A 12,861-nucleotide genomic window follows, 5' to 3' on the forward strand; every position below is an offset into this window, starting at 1 on the left:
GGGGCTTGGGGACTCCAGTTCCCCACATTGCTCACTTTGCTGCAGCTGGGCTTCAGGGAGGGGGATCAAAGCAGTGGGGTGAGAGCTGAGCATTGGAACCCACTACCCACCTTCACCCCAGGCTAGGGCACCTGCAGCTGCGCCCGACGAATGCGCACAGCCCACCCCACCACCCTCTGCCCCAGGCACTGTGGTACGGTGGGGAGGTGTCACTGACCATCTCTCCTCTTTGATGGGGAGAACAGAGAGGTTTCCCTGTGGCCTTACACTCAGACCTCTTGCCTCAGGCCTTTTGCCACCAGGTGTGCAGGAGGCCAGGAGCTTGAGCGCCATCGTGCCAGAGGGTGCCCTGTGGTAGCAGCAGGCTGGGGTCCAGCTGGCTCTGCTGCCACCAGGGAGAATGAAAGACAGGACATGCCAGAACCCCCCAGTAGCTGTCTCATTGCAGAAGCAATACAGGAAAAATTGCTGCTCCCTTCTCCATGCAACTGCAATGCTGAGACAAGAATGACTGCCCCAAAGCATGGGCCACGAGCTGCTGGTGATGTTGAAAGCGCTGCCTGTTTGCCAGGGCTGCCTCAGAAACAGCAGCCGTGGACAAACATGCAGGGGTGGCTGCTGAAGTCACCTGCCAGAAGTCATTTCCCAAGGGAGCTGGTGCAGCGAGACATGGCTGTAGCATAGCTGATGTCTCGCACGGAAAGACAGCAGACCATTACAGCAAAGGGCTGCCAGACTCACCGGGTGTAAATCCCCTCCTGTCTGTAACACCCATCACACAGGGCCCAGAGGTGCCATGTTAGGCAACCAGCCACAGCCAAGGGCTGGCCTCCCCCCAGCACATCTCTGCACCCTCCAGCCACCAGCCTGTGGCAGTCCTTCGCAGCAGGCTGGTCAGCAGGCACTTCGCAGTGTCCCATAGTCACTGGGTACCTCCTGCCCTCCACAAGCAGGGTCAGCCCCCCCCCCAAGTGCCACCATATCACCATCCAGGGGTGTCCTTTTCCCTCCGCTCTGCAGCACCCAGTCCTGCTCCCGCAGTGTCCCCAGGCCAAAGATGTTTGCAAGTGGTTCCTGACATGACTAGCCCATATGTATTCTGGGTTTGAGGGAAAATGGAGCTCTGAGACAGAAGCCTGCCTCCTTAGAACACCCTAGCGCTGTGTCTGCAGCACAGGTGGATCCTGAAGAGGAAGCACCACCATCATTCAAGGTGCAACACAGGAAGCTGGACACTTGCTTTGATATGCTGCAGTGCTCTGAACAAGGGCTGGCGTGCCCAACGGCTCATACATTTTTTTCTGCATTCTCTATCAGCTGGTCTAACAAAAGCAATTACCCACACAACCGTGCCCAATTTATGGTGACAGCCTCCCTTGGGAGCAGTGAGGGGAAAATGAAAGGTGGTGACTGGGGCAATCAGAACAGCTGTAACACAGATGCCAAGGAGCACGGTCCACACTTGCAGTGCCATGAAGTAGCGAGATGCCAGTTAGACCTGATGGGACCATACAGCACCTTGCGCAGCTGGGCTGGAGGGGCTGCCGCAGTACAGGAGTGCGGCAAGGGCTGCTGTCCACCTGCCAGAGGCATGTGGAGCATGTAGGTGCCGCACAGCAGTCCCTGCACATGCAGTAAAGCCTGGCTGCATCCCACCTACACCCATCCGGGCAAACCCGATGTATCAGACTTACTACAGCCTACAGCAGGCAGCAGCAGCTACACGAGAGCAGCCCCAAAGCCCATTCATGGCTGGGGCTTTGCCTGGATGTCTTCTGCCACGGCAGCATATCAGCAGCTTGTGTTCCATGCAGCCAGGCCCCTGAGCCCATGCAGGTAGAAGTATGCTGCAGACACAGCTCCAGCTGTTGCCCACCAGCACTCCCCCAAACTCTGCAGGGTGGTGGCAAGGTGAACGTGAATCACCCTGTACATGTGTCCTGAGGAGAGTCATACATACCCCCTGTCAGCAAGACCCAAGTCCATGGATTAGACAGACTGTGAAACAAAGAACCAAGGCAAAAGGAAATCACCTCCTCAGGCATGGAGTGGTATTTTAGAGAAAGGGGATTTGTCCACAAAGCAGCGAGCCCTGGATATGCAGTACATCAGCATCGTTGCTGGATTCCACCATTCAGGTCCTCCACATCTGCCGACCATCCCAGAGACACAATTTCATTCGTATGTCTCTGCATCTCTGCAGGAAAAGGGGATGATGCTACCGGGCCCCCTAAGCCCTGCAGTAAGTTCACTTGTACAGCAGCTCTTGGACACCAAATGGAAGATGCAGCTGATATGTGGCATAAGCCACATGTATTGCTCTGACAGCCCAGGGGTGCAGGAAAGTACCTGGCTGTGCAAAGTGCAAAAGCAGGTACGAGCCCAGCCCCATGCTCCCCCTGTTCTGCCAACTTTATTCCCTCCTGCATGGGGTATGAGAGGCGCTCAGCAAACAGAAGGAACTCCCCCAAAAGAAGCAGGTTTTATCCTGGATTGACACGTGACTGACCAAGCACAGCTACCCTTGGCAGGACAGGGCAAAACATGGACCAAGACTTACTGCTGCATCACCCCACATTTGCTGCTAAGCCCTGGGGCTTCCTCCTGCTCTGCAGCACAGGTACAGCTGCTGTCCTGACAACTGCCCACAGCTCCTCCCAGGCTGCAAAACCCCACTACCTCATGCTGCAGAGCAAGACTGGAGCAGGCAGGATCCTGAGGAAGATTTTTCCAGTGGCATCCAACCATCTTGCAGGAGGCCATGGCTGACCCTGCAGCAGCACTGGGCTCAGCTAGAAGCAGGGTGATCAGATCTGGCACCATCACAGCCCAGACAAGCTGCAGGGCAAAGGTAGGGCCTGAAACACCGCAAGACTGCAAAAATTCTGAAATTCAGAGCAGCTGGGATGACACAGAGCAGGTAGCCTTCCCAACAGGCTGTTGTTTAGCCCAGCCCCTGCTCCACCCTGCCTCTCCCACTCCCCAGCTGCAGGAGGCTTGGCAATCTGTGCAGCCATTCCCCATTGCTGGGGAGCCTGGCTACTGAAATCCCAACAGCATCAGCTGGAAACGCAGCCTCTCCCCCACGCTCTCCAGCAGCCAACACTGTTATCATCACACATTTTGTCATCCCCACTGCCCGCAGGATGGCACGCGGTATGAGCAGCCCCCACACTGCAGGCCTGGGCCCCTGCTGGAGGAGAGCAGCTCTGGGAAGAGGCATGGTAAGCACCATGTTCATTACAGTGAGATGTGGAGGTAACATGGGGAAAGCACCAGCTTTGCCTCAGCTCTGGGGGGCAGCTGGTCACCTGGACCACCTTCATCACCACCAGGTGGTGGCCGCAAGAGGGGTGGGGAGGGACATTGCACCCTGGTGCACAGCAATGCCCAGCGGCTAGGGAACAGGGCAGGAGAGATCTGCCAGGGTACATCAGCATCCTTTGCCTCATCTGCTAAAAATAAAAATGCGACGGGAGATCTTTAAGCCTTACACAGTGAATTGTGGAGGAAAGCCACCCCAGTACAGGTAAGTTAATTGCAGGGAGGGAGGCCAGAGGCAAGGGCGAGTTCCCAGCCTTGCAGCTCTGGGGAATCACTGGACAGGGCTCTGCTTATCTAGACACAGCCAGGAGAGCCACAGGGCAGAAGTGACAGCTGCCAGCAGAGCTCCTCTGCTGCCAGCTGTGTGGGAAAGGCTCCCTGGCTCAAATCCTGGCCCTCAGCTTCACAGAGCAGGTATTTGCAGCTGGTGGGAGGGAACGAGCAGACCCTGTCCTGACCTTGCCCAGTTGGCAGGGAGCCTTTGCCTGACCCCAGACACTTGTGGCCGAAGCCGCCAGTCACACATGGTCCTAAGCCTTTGCTCCCTCCACTATTTGAACTGGATCCCCAGCCACGACTACTGACGTGTGTCAGCTCTGGGGATTTCTCAATCGTAACAAACTTGGTGAGAGTTCATGACCAAAATGTCCCCAGCTGACTGAGCCATGATCTCCAGCTCCTTCCCCTTGTGACAGGCACAAGTTTGTGGAAGGGAATTGGCAAAGGCCAGGGCTCGCTGCTTTTTCCTGCTCCTGTTTGATAAAACAAAGGACAGAGACACTTGATGAATCAGAACCATTTTCCCGAAGTCACAAATGTTCATCCCTGCTCCTAACCTGTAGCATTCCCAGCGCCAAACACCAGCAGACATGGCTGTAATACGGCAGCTCAAAGCCCTGCTGATGGCCACGTGGGGATCCTACCTTTGCTGGCCGTGACAGCAGGCACTCCTCAGCTACCTGCTGTGCCACCTGCCACATCTGTGGGGCCCCCACATTCAGGTGACCACACTCATATCTCAGGTCTTGCTCCCTGTCTGCAGCCAAGAGACTGTGAACCTGCAGCGCTGCATCCTGACCTCACGGCTCACCTGAAGAGGAAGCGTCAGCACAGGCCTGAAGGTACGAGCACCCCTGAGCAGCAGTCACCGCAGGGACCAGCACTCACCCACTGGGAAGCAGCAGAGGGTAACAAACAGCTCACATGGAAATCCCAAATGGAGCTCCCAGGATCATCCCAAAACACAGGGAAGGGGGCAGCAAACCTTCCCTCTAGATCTCAACAGATTCTCTCCAAAGCACAACTTGCCAAAAAAAATACCTCTAAACCCCACAAGCTTATGCCGACCCCACAGGCTTATGCCGGCCACACAGGGGCACGTTGCGCTTCCTGCACACCTCTCTCCCTCCAGGCTGCATTGATCTTCTGGATGAAACAGGCACCCTCATGAACCACAGCAAAGCGGAAAATCCTGCACTTGAACTCACCAGTAACTACGGGAAAGCGAGCACTACGTCGTCAGGGTCAACTCAGTTCCTTGGCGAGACAGCACAGCACAGCCTCTGCGCCAAGAAGGGACTGCTTTGGTGGGCTGGTGTTTAATCATTTCCAGTAACTGTCCTACACCAGGAAAACCGTCGCCTCCTGAAAACAAAGATGCAGCTTTGGAGAGGGGCCCTATTCAGCAGTCACTTGAACCTGTAGCACAGTAACTCCAAGGAGGTAGAAACCAGCTCAGCTGAAAAGCTGGAGCTGAACCTTGTTTGTCCAAGGTGGCTGCTGTGGGGGGAAGAACCTTTCCTGGGCAGAACCACCTGCCCTGGTTACAAGTCTTGAGTTTTCAGGCAGGAGAGAGATTAATCCATTTCTCCCATGCTGCTGGCAGGAAGAAAGCTCTGAAGCCACCTGCTGTGAATTCTTGCTAGAGAACCTGGGGAGACACTACCCTGGACCCGGCAGGTAAAGGCCAGGCACCCACCTCACCCATGGGTGGCGTACAAGGGCTGTGGCAGGGAGAGGAGTCACGCCTGCACCCCTGGCTCTTCTGTGGAGGTTCACGCTACCATATCCAAAGTCACACCCTGACAAGCCAGGCAAACACAGCCAGGCACAAGCAGCAGCCTCCTGCTTCAATGGGTCACTCGTGTCCCCACGGTGTGGCCTGCACTCCCAAGTGACAGTGAACTGCACCTCTGTCCAGCCCACCTGCACTGGCAGCCAGAGGAACACACACTCGTATCACCAGATGAATCTGCCTTAACCCCATCACCATGCTGGCAGCTATGGTCTTCTAGAGACTGTCTGCTGCAGTCACCAGGAAAAACTGGTCGAGACACCCCAAGTCTCCCCAACTCCAGAAGCAGCATTGCCAGCACTTAGCCAAGGAGGGTCAGAAGAAATGCACACACCTGCTGCAGGTGCTGCTGATGGTTCTTAACAGCTTCTGCACTCTGACCAGCACACACCAACACCAGACTAGTAGTTATTTCTTGGAAAAAGTTAAAACTACATGGCAGCGGTTCCTCCCTGCAAACACTGGGGCAGCTCAGCACACGCAGCACTTGGGCTTTGACTCTCTGGCACCTCTTTCTCTTGCCCATCTCTCAGGAGATCACATGGCACCCCAGGAAAGGCCAGGCACAGCTCAGGACATCATCTACCACCAAGAATTTAGGTCTTGACATTTAGAAGGCACAGGACTTCCAATACCAGCCTCCAGTATCTGCTGCCAGCTTTCACCATCCAGACCTGGATTTCCTCACAGATCCAGGCAAGGGGTTGAGAACTTGCCCAGTATTCAGCAGTTAACAGCTTAATTCTGCCATGAAAATTCAGTGGTTCAGCATCCAAAAGCACCATGGTTTCACTGCTGTGTCACCAGAACTCCAGCTGAAGCCTCAGAATCCTCTTTTGCACCAACATGAGGTCTCCTGCTGGAGGGCAGCCTGCAGGCAGCACTCGTGAGCCTGTCCTGCTATGGCAACTGTAGGAGAGTGGCTTGTAACTTAACCTGACCCTGGCGACCTTGAGAACATTGCATAACCTGCTAAAGCTTTTAAGCAAGATCAGCCAACTGTATGCGAGTCACACAACCAGACAGGTCATACTTTCTTAGCTCCAGGGTCAGAACAGTTCTTCAGGAAGAGGGCATCAATGGAAAAATAATTTGTTACTGAGAATACTGTAGGACAGGTCTCAGATTACCTCCCTCCAGCCTCTCTGCCTGGAGGGCAGCCAAGTCTCTGCTCAGCTGTGGATCTACTTTTGTCAAATCATGCAGGCACAGTCCCTGTGAGGCTGCACCTCCTGTTTGCAGAAAATACACAGCCGTGCCTTGCCCTTTAAGCAGCTGACACGTAACATCTTGGTAGCTTAATTTTAGTTTGAGAATGAAAGAACATGCACAAGTGATGGATCCAGACTCCTTTATTTCTCTATAATACAGCACTATCTGAATTCCAAGCTCCCACAGGTCCAAACATTCCTCTCCTTCCCTACCAGCCCAGAAGTGGATTACCACTAGCAGACTCCCATCGGGTCAGTCTGTTCCCTCCAGCTCATCCCCTGACCATTCTGCTCCCTGCGGGCAGCCGGGCTCTACATCAGGCTCCTCTTCCCTACACGGGGACAGATTCTTCACAGGAGAGAAGAAACACCTAGAGGGGAGAAAGTACAAGTTCAGCATTAGGTACATGTTCCAGCAATGGAATTGGTAACGGTGCTCTTACCGAGGGCAGCCAGGTTAAGACTAGCTACTGACATCTGCTTTTAACAGATGCAGCAGGAGGAGTTAAGTTAGAGAATGAAGTAAAGAAAGTAGCAGGCTTCTTATAGCAGCAAGAGAGGAACCTCTAAGAGGGTGCCTACAGCTCCCTTGCCTTCACAGAGACACGGTCAGGATTGTTCTCCTGCCCTTTCCGGTTCCCTTCCGTGTTCTAGGACACAGGAACGGCAGAACCGTTTCCTACTGTAAGCCCTGAAGGGCACTATAACCTCCGCAGACTGCTTCCGCAACCTCTGAACCCTCTGGGTAGGCCCCGGCAGCAGGACAGGGCACGGGCTCACCGTTGCTGTACTTGCACTGCTTCAGGGCCTCGTTGAAGCCCTCGCACAAGGTCAGGTCTCGCTGGTTGGTGGCGCACTCCAGGAACTGCTTCATCTCGTAGTGGCAGGGACCGTAGGCCGGCTGCTGGTACACGGGCTGCTGTCGCGGCTCCTGCGGGAAGGACGCCGCTAGGGAAGGCGCCTCCTCGGCGGGGTCGGCCCCGGCACCCCGGGCCTCCCAGCGCCGGCCCTACCCCGCTGCCCCCCGCCCCCGGGCCCGGCTCCGCAAGGGCAGGCCAAGGGCGCCGGCCCAGCCCCGCTCATACCTGGGCCGGAGCCGCCTTGGCCGGCTCGGAGCCGCCGCCGCTGAAGGCGCCGGTGAGCGCGCTGCCCACGACGTGTCCCACGGCGGAGCCCACGGCCACACCGGCCGCCGTGCTCGCCATCTGCGCCATCAGCCCGGGCTGCGCCGGCTGCGCCGCCGGCACCGGGGCCGCGGGGGCAGGGCTGCGGAGAGGAGCGAGTCAGAGCGGGGCGGCGGGCGGGCAGAGCCCCTCCCCGGGCCCCGGGCCCGCCGCCCCCCGTACCTGGCCGGTGCCGGTGCCGCCGCGGGCCGCCCCACGCTCCTGCTGCCGCGCGCCATTGCCCCGCCGCTCTCCCGCCCCCGCCCCGCGCGACGCCTTAAGAGGCGCCGCCGCCACCACGTGACGCCCCGCCCCGGCACGTGCGCAGAGAGCGGCGGGGCCGTCCCGGCCCTGCACCGCCCGCCCCCGCCAGGGGGCGCCCCCGGCCCGGCCCCGCGCCCCCCGCCCCCCCCCCTGGGGTCCCACCCGCCGCCTCCGCTCTGGGGGACGGGGCTGCCAGCACGCCCCGGCCTGTGCCCCGGGCGAGGGAAGGGAAGGGGCCCGGGGCCGGGACCCGCCCCGGCAGGCGGTAGCCCCCGCGGCGGGCGGGGGCTCTGCTCCGGCTCGTGGAGGCGCCGACCAGGTGCCCCGGGCGGGGCGGCGGGGTCCGATCCGCCTGGCCCCGCCCGCCCGGGCCGAGCCCCGCCGGTGTCTGACGGCCCCGCTGCCCCCGGGCCGGTGATGTGCACGCGCGGGGGACTCTGCCCCACCGGCCCCGCCCGCTCCCACCGCCCGGGTGTCGCCGTCGGGTCCGGCCGGGCAACGCGCGCTCCCGAGGGCTGGCGGCGCCCGGCCCGGCACCGGCACCGGCGCGTTCCCGCAGCCACCGGCCCGGCTCCCACCGCCAGGTGACAGCCGCGTCCTGCTGGCGCAGTCCAGCGGCCCGGCCGGGGCTCCGGGCAGCGGCGGGAGCCGGGAGCCCGCGGGGGCCGTGAGGATCTCCGCAGATGCCGTGAGCTGCGGGGGGGCGGCGCGGTGGCTTTGCGGGTGCTCAGGGGGCGCCTCTCCCGCGTGTGGCGCCGAGCGGGACAGAGCGTGAAGGGGCTCGTTGGGAATGGGCGACGGAGGTGGAGGCGGCCTCTGTAGCGCGGGAGCCGATGGGCGGAGGAGGTGGATAATGAAGGGCTGGGAGATGGCAGGTGAACAGTCCGCAACTGGGGCAGAAAAAAGAAGGTGCCAGGGAGGAGCGTGGGGAGGAATTATGTGGTCTAAGCCATCGGCCAGCACAACAATTTTTGCAGCAGCCCTCTGGATATACAAACCAGCAGATCAAGGAACCTTTTGCAAGGCGTGGACATTGTTGGGAAGTAGGAATCCATGGAGAGATGATGATGATGAGCCCTCAAATCACGAACAGACAGGCAGGACGACGCCAGTTTTACCTTCAAACCAGTCTCCTGACAATCATCTCTTCCCTGGCACCCCAGTTGGTCTCCGGAGCCTCTGGGTCAGTGTCTGCTCAGTGTCTCCCTGGGATGGGCCTGGTTGCCTGCTCCATCATTGGGTGTTCCTTATGTCCTGTGGAGTGAAAGAAGTTTCCAAAATTGAGAAGGATCCAGACGTTGTCCAGGAAAAATTAAAAAAAATCCCAGCTGTTATGTCTCCAGGGCTGTGTTCATACATTCAGCGAGTTATGAAAACCAGCTCTTTGGGCTGGTTCATTGACTGGCAGGAATTAGAGAGCTAAGTCACTGCAGAGTTGGCAATTAGCTGCTGTGTAAGTGTTTTTGTAGAATCAAATTTCCAGCACGAGGGGAAGAGAAAAGCATTTGTGAAGCAAGCCATCCCCTTGGTGCTTGGGCTGGGTGGGCAGAGGGATGGCTGCAGTTTCTACGCTTCTGAGAAAGGTGATTCTGCCTCAAACACACACAAATTTGGTCTCCTAAGGGGTAACACCCCCAACCCTTCCTCCCGCAGTGCCAGGGAACTTGCCTTCCCCAGGGGCTGTGCTGTGCAGTTCTGCTTTTAGCTGAAATAGCAGCATTTTACACGTGGTGTTTGCCTGTCTTTTGCCCACTAACAGGAGGGGGGGGGGCCAAGCAGCTGGAAAACCAGAAGAATGTAACCGGAAAGCCCCTGCATCAGCAGCACCTGCATTTTCCCCCTTTTCCCAGCCACGCATCCTGGGAGAGCGGGGTGCCTTTCCCCGTGCAGCCCTGTCCTGCCGAGCCAGGAGCACTTGTGAAGAAACAGCGGTCGTAAGGACATGAGAAAAAAAGGCAGGAGGGAAGACAAGGGTGATGTCGGGAGCACCTCACTGCGAGGAACCCCCCGGGGCAAGAGCCCAGCTCTCTGCCATGGCAGGTGAGCTCAGGGCAGCCCATCAGCGCGTGAGGCTGGCGCTGTCACACAGACGGCTCCTCTTCCCTCCCTGGCTGTCCCTGGTCACAGGGAGAAGCTGGGCAGGTGCTGGGGGGAGGAGAGGACAGACTCTCAGGGGGCGCAGGGAATGCCAGACCTCCAGCCATAAGAAATCGAGGTTCATTAGTTCCACTATGCGCAGAGCAACTTGCTGAAGGAGCCGGGGTTTCAAGCTGAGAGCGTCCCTTTAAGCTGCATCTGGGGGACCCTTTGATTTGGTTAATTAGACACGAAGTTTTTCTGTGCTGTGGGAGGCCGGGTATGTGCTGAGGAGCACAGCTACCCTGGGTTTACTAATGAGATAATTTATTGTGGCTGTCTGAGAGGCTGAGTGTACACAACTCCACCCGCACACACACACCACCCACTCCAAGCCCTCTGCTCCCAGCTGGAGAGCCCTCAGCCCCGGAGGTGGGAGTGCTGTGTTAGGTCTCCCCGCAGAGGAGCCATCCTCCTCTGGGGGCTTGTGCAGCAGGGCCCCGTTTGCACCTAAATATCCCTGCAACAGTTTTCACTGCTTCCCTGGCCAAACTTCCTAATTCCCATATTTTTCAGTCTAAATTTGATCTTTGATTCAATCAAGTAGCTTCGTTTCTGCCTCTCTCTCTTCTCATGCTCCAGAAGATCCCTCCTTACATAGTTCAAGTGTTAGGACTTGCCTACACTTGAAGGTTAACTCTGGATTAAGGGACATATAAATCTGAAAGACAGTAACTAATTTCTGAACAGTCCTGGAAAGATTTACTCAAAACCAGTAATTTCTGAACAACTCAGCGCACTGGCCAGCCTTTACGTTCCCTCCTGCTAGCAGCAGGATCAGGTAAGACAAGGTCTGTAAAAAGCAGGTCGTTTTTTCCAGCTGCTTTCTCCCCGTTGCTCTAAAAGCAGATAATAATCTCCCCCTTCAGTTTGCCTCACTTAAATCCTCACACTGTCACAGCTGAAATGTGGCTACAAAGAGATCTAGGAATTCCCCAAGCATTTGGATCACAAGGGGTTATTTCACAGGTAAGGAATGCGATACCTTGCCTCCCTGGGTCTCCTACCTGTCTCTGGCCCTCCATCGGGGGCTATGGAGCACGGGTCTGTTTCTATCAGGCTGCAGTTTCACAGGACATTTGCTTAGGGCAATGGTGCCACCCACAAGTGGCATGTTTCCACAGACACCTTCTCCACGCAGCTGTGCCAATGCTGCAGCGCATCCCTGCCCAGTCCCTGCCACAGGCCACCACCAGCAGGTAGCCATCTGCAGATGCTGATGGAGCCTCCTGCCTCCCGAGCTGCAGGTTTGCGCTTGGAGAACCCTAATTATTGCATGCAGGGGCAGATCTGGGCAGTGCTCTGGGTGTACCTGAATTTAAGTTATTTAGGTTAACAGCAAATTGCACGGGATGGTTGCTTGGGGATCTGGGCAAACTATTCAAAGCAGAAGAAAGCGTCTGATGAATTAGCCAATATTTTTGTTTGTGGACAATCCCCCCCCAGAAGAGAAAAAACCCCTCCAGTTCTTACCAATTGTTTGCTACTCAAAATTACTCCATGAATCATTTATGGCTGAATGTATTGCAGTCAGTGGGTTTCTTGTGTCCCACTTTCATTTTCATCTTTGAGCTCTGGTTAGTCCTAATTTTGTTTGTGCCGGGTGGCTGATTTCAGTCTCCCAGGTCTATACAGAGCTTTCAGGTCAGATGTAAATATGCAAGCACTACTTTTTTTATCCTATAAAGTTTTTTGCAAGCAGAAGATGTAGCTGACAAATAATAATAAAAAAAAAGTCAGGCAAGTTGCTACCACTAAATGGAATTCACAGATTTTTCATGAGCAAAGGAGTGTTATTCCCTGCAGTCCTGCCTCACCACTGTTCCCCCAAGGGATAACAAAGCGGTAGCATCACAGGTAGGTGATATTCGATGGCATCGCCACAGCAGCATGTCACACAGCCCTGTCTCATGCTGGATGCCACAGGCTTTGAGCACAGACCTCTTGCTGTCTGCCCTTTTCAGCCAAAATACAATGACTGAAATGATGTGACTATTGCAAGAGTCAGAGATGAGAAAAAGGAGGAAGAAAAAATGCGGTGTCTAACTGGAGGAGCTGCAGATGGCTAGACATGACTGCAAGGGAAGGGAAGGCAGCACTACAGAGTGCCGGTTCAGCTTTCAAGTCTTGTGCTCCCAGGATCTACATGCCATTTCTTGGATGTGGTTTGCCCTGAGGGCAATCTCAACAGCTGTGGAGTTTCAAGCAGATGAACAATGTAGTTTTCAATAAATTTCACCGAGCAAATGAAAGGATTTTAACTCATTCCTGCTAGCGCACTTTTGCTCTGAAGGCTCTTCCAGAGCCAAATCCATTCACATCACGAGTGTTTCCTGTTTGAACCCCAGGGCCTGGCTGCCGGAGCACACCTGAACTAGACTGCTCTGCTCCGGGTGTTCGGGGAGCTCTTCCCCATCAGAACAGGCTTCTCCCAGCCATGCCCATGGGTCCTGGGAGGTGTAGGTACATCTCTGCATTTACCTGTGTCACTTAACCCACCCTGGTGACCTGTGGGTGGAGGAAAGTACCAAATTTGGAGTGTGGGTGCCCTCACCTCCAGGTGGGGAAGGAGGAGGTGGTAGAAAGAGAACTTTGCCAAATCTCCTCTTCCGCAGTGGAAGCTGTATCTCAGAAGTTCAATTTCCTTTGTATTCACACTTCCAGAAGCAGGGCTTGTGCACTCGGAGGC

The 12,861-nt window shown here is 56.4% G+C and overlaps 1 protein-coding gene across 1 annotated transcript; it reads right to left on the reverse strand.

Moving 5' to 3' along the window:
* Positions 1-6,732: 6,732 nt before the first annotated feature.
* CHCHD10 (coiled-coil-helix-coiled-coil-helix domain containing 10) lies at positions 6,733-8,101 on the reverse strand. The gene is made up of 4 exons (XM_055797801.1): positions 7,956-8,101; positions 7,695-7,875; positions 7,390-7,540; positions 6,733-6,980 (listed from the first exon to the last, which is right to left on the reverse strand). Exons 1-4 carry the CDS (start codon positions 8,009-8,011, stop codon positions 6,961-6,963), a joined length of 408 nt encoding a protein of 135 aa, XP_055653776.1. The 5' UTR covers positions 8,012-8,101; the 3' UTR covers positions 6,733-6,960.
* Positions 8,102-12,861: the final 4,760 nt, after the last annotated feature.

This window comes from Falco peregrinus, chromosome 2, assembly GCF_023634155.1.
Source record: "Falco peregrinus isolate bFalPer1 chromosome 2, bFalPer1.pri, whole genome shotgun sequence".
Classification (NCBI taxonomy): Eukaryota; Metazoa; Chordata; class Aves; order Falconiformes; family Falconidae; genus Falco; species Falco peregrinus.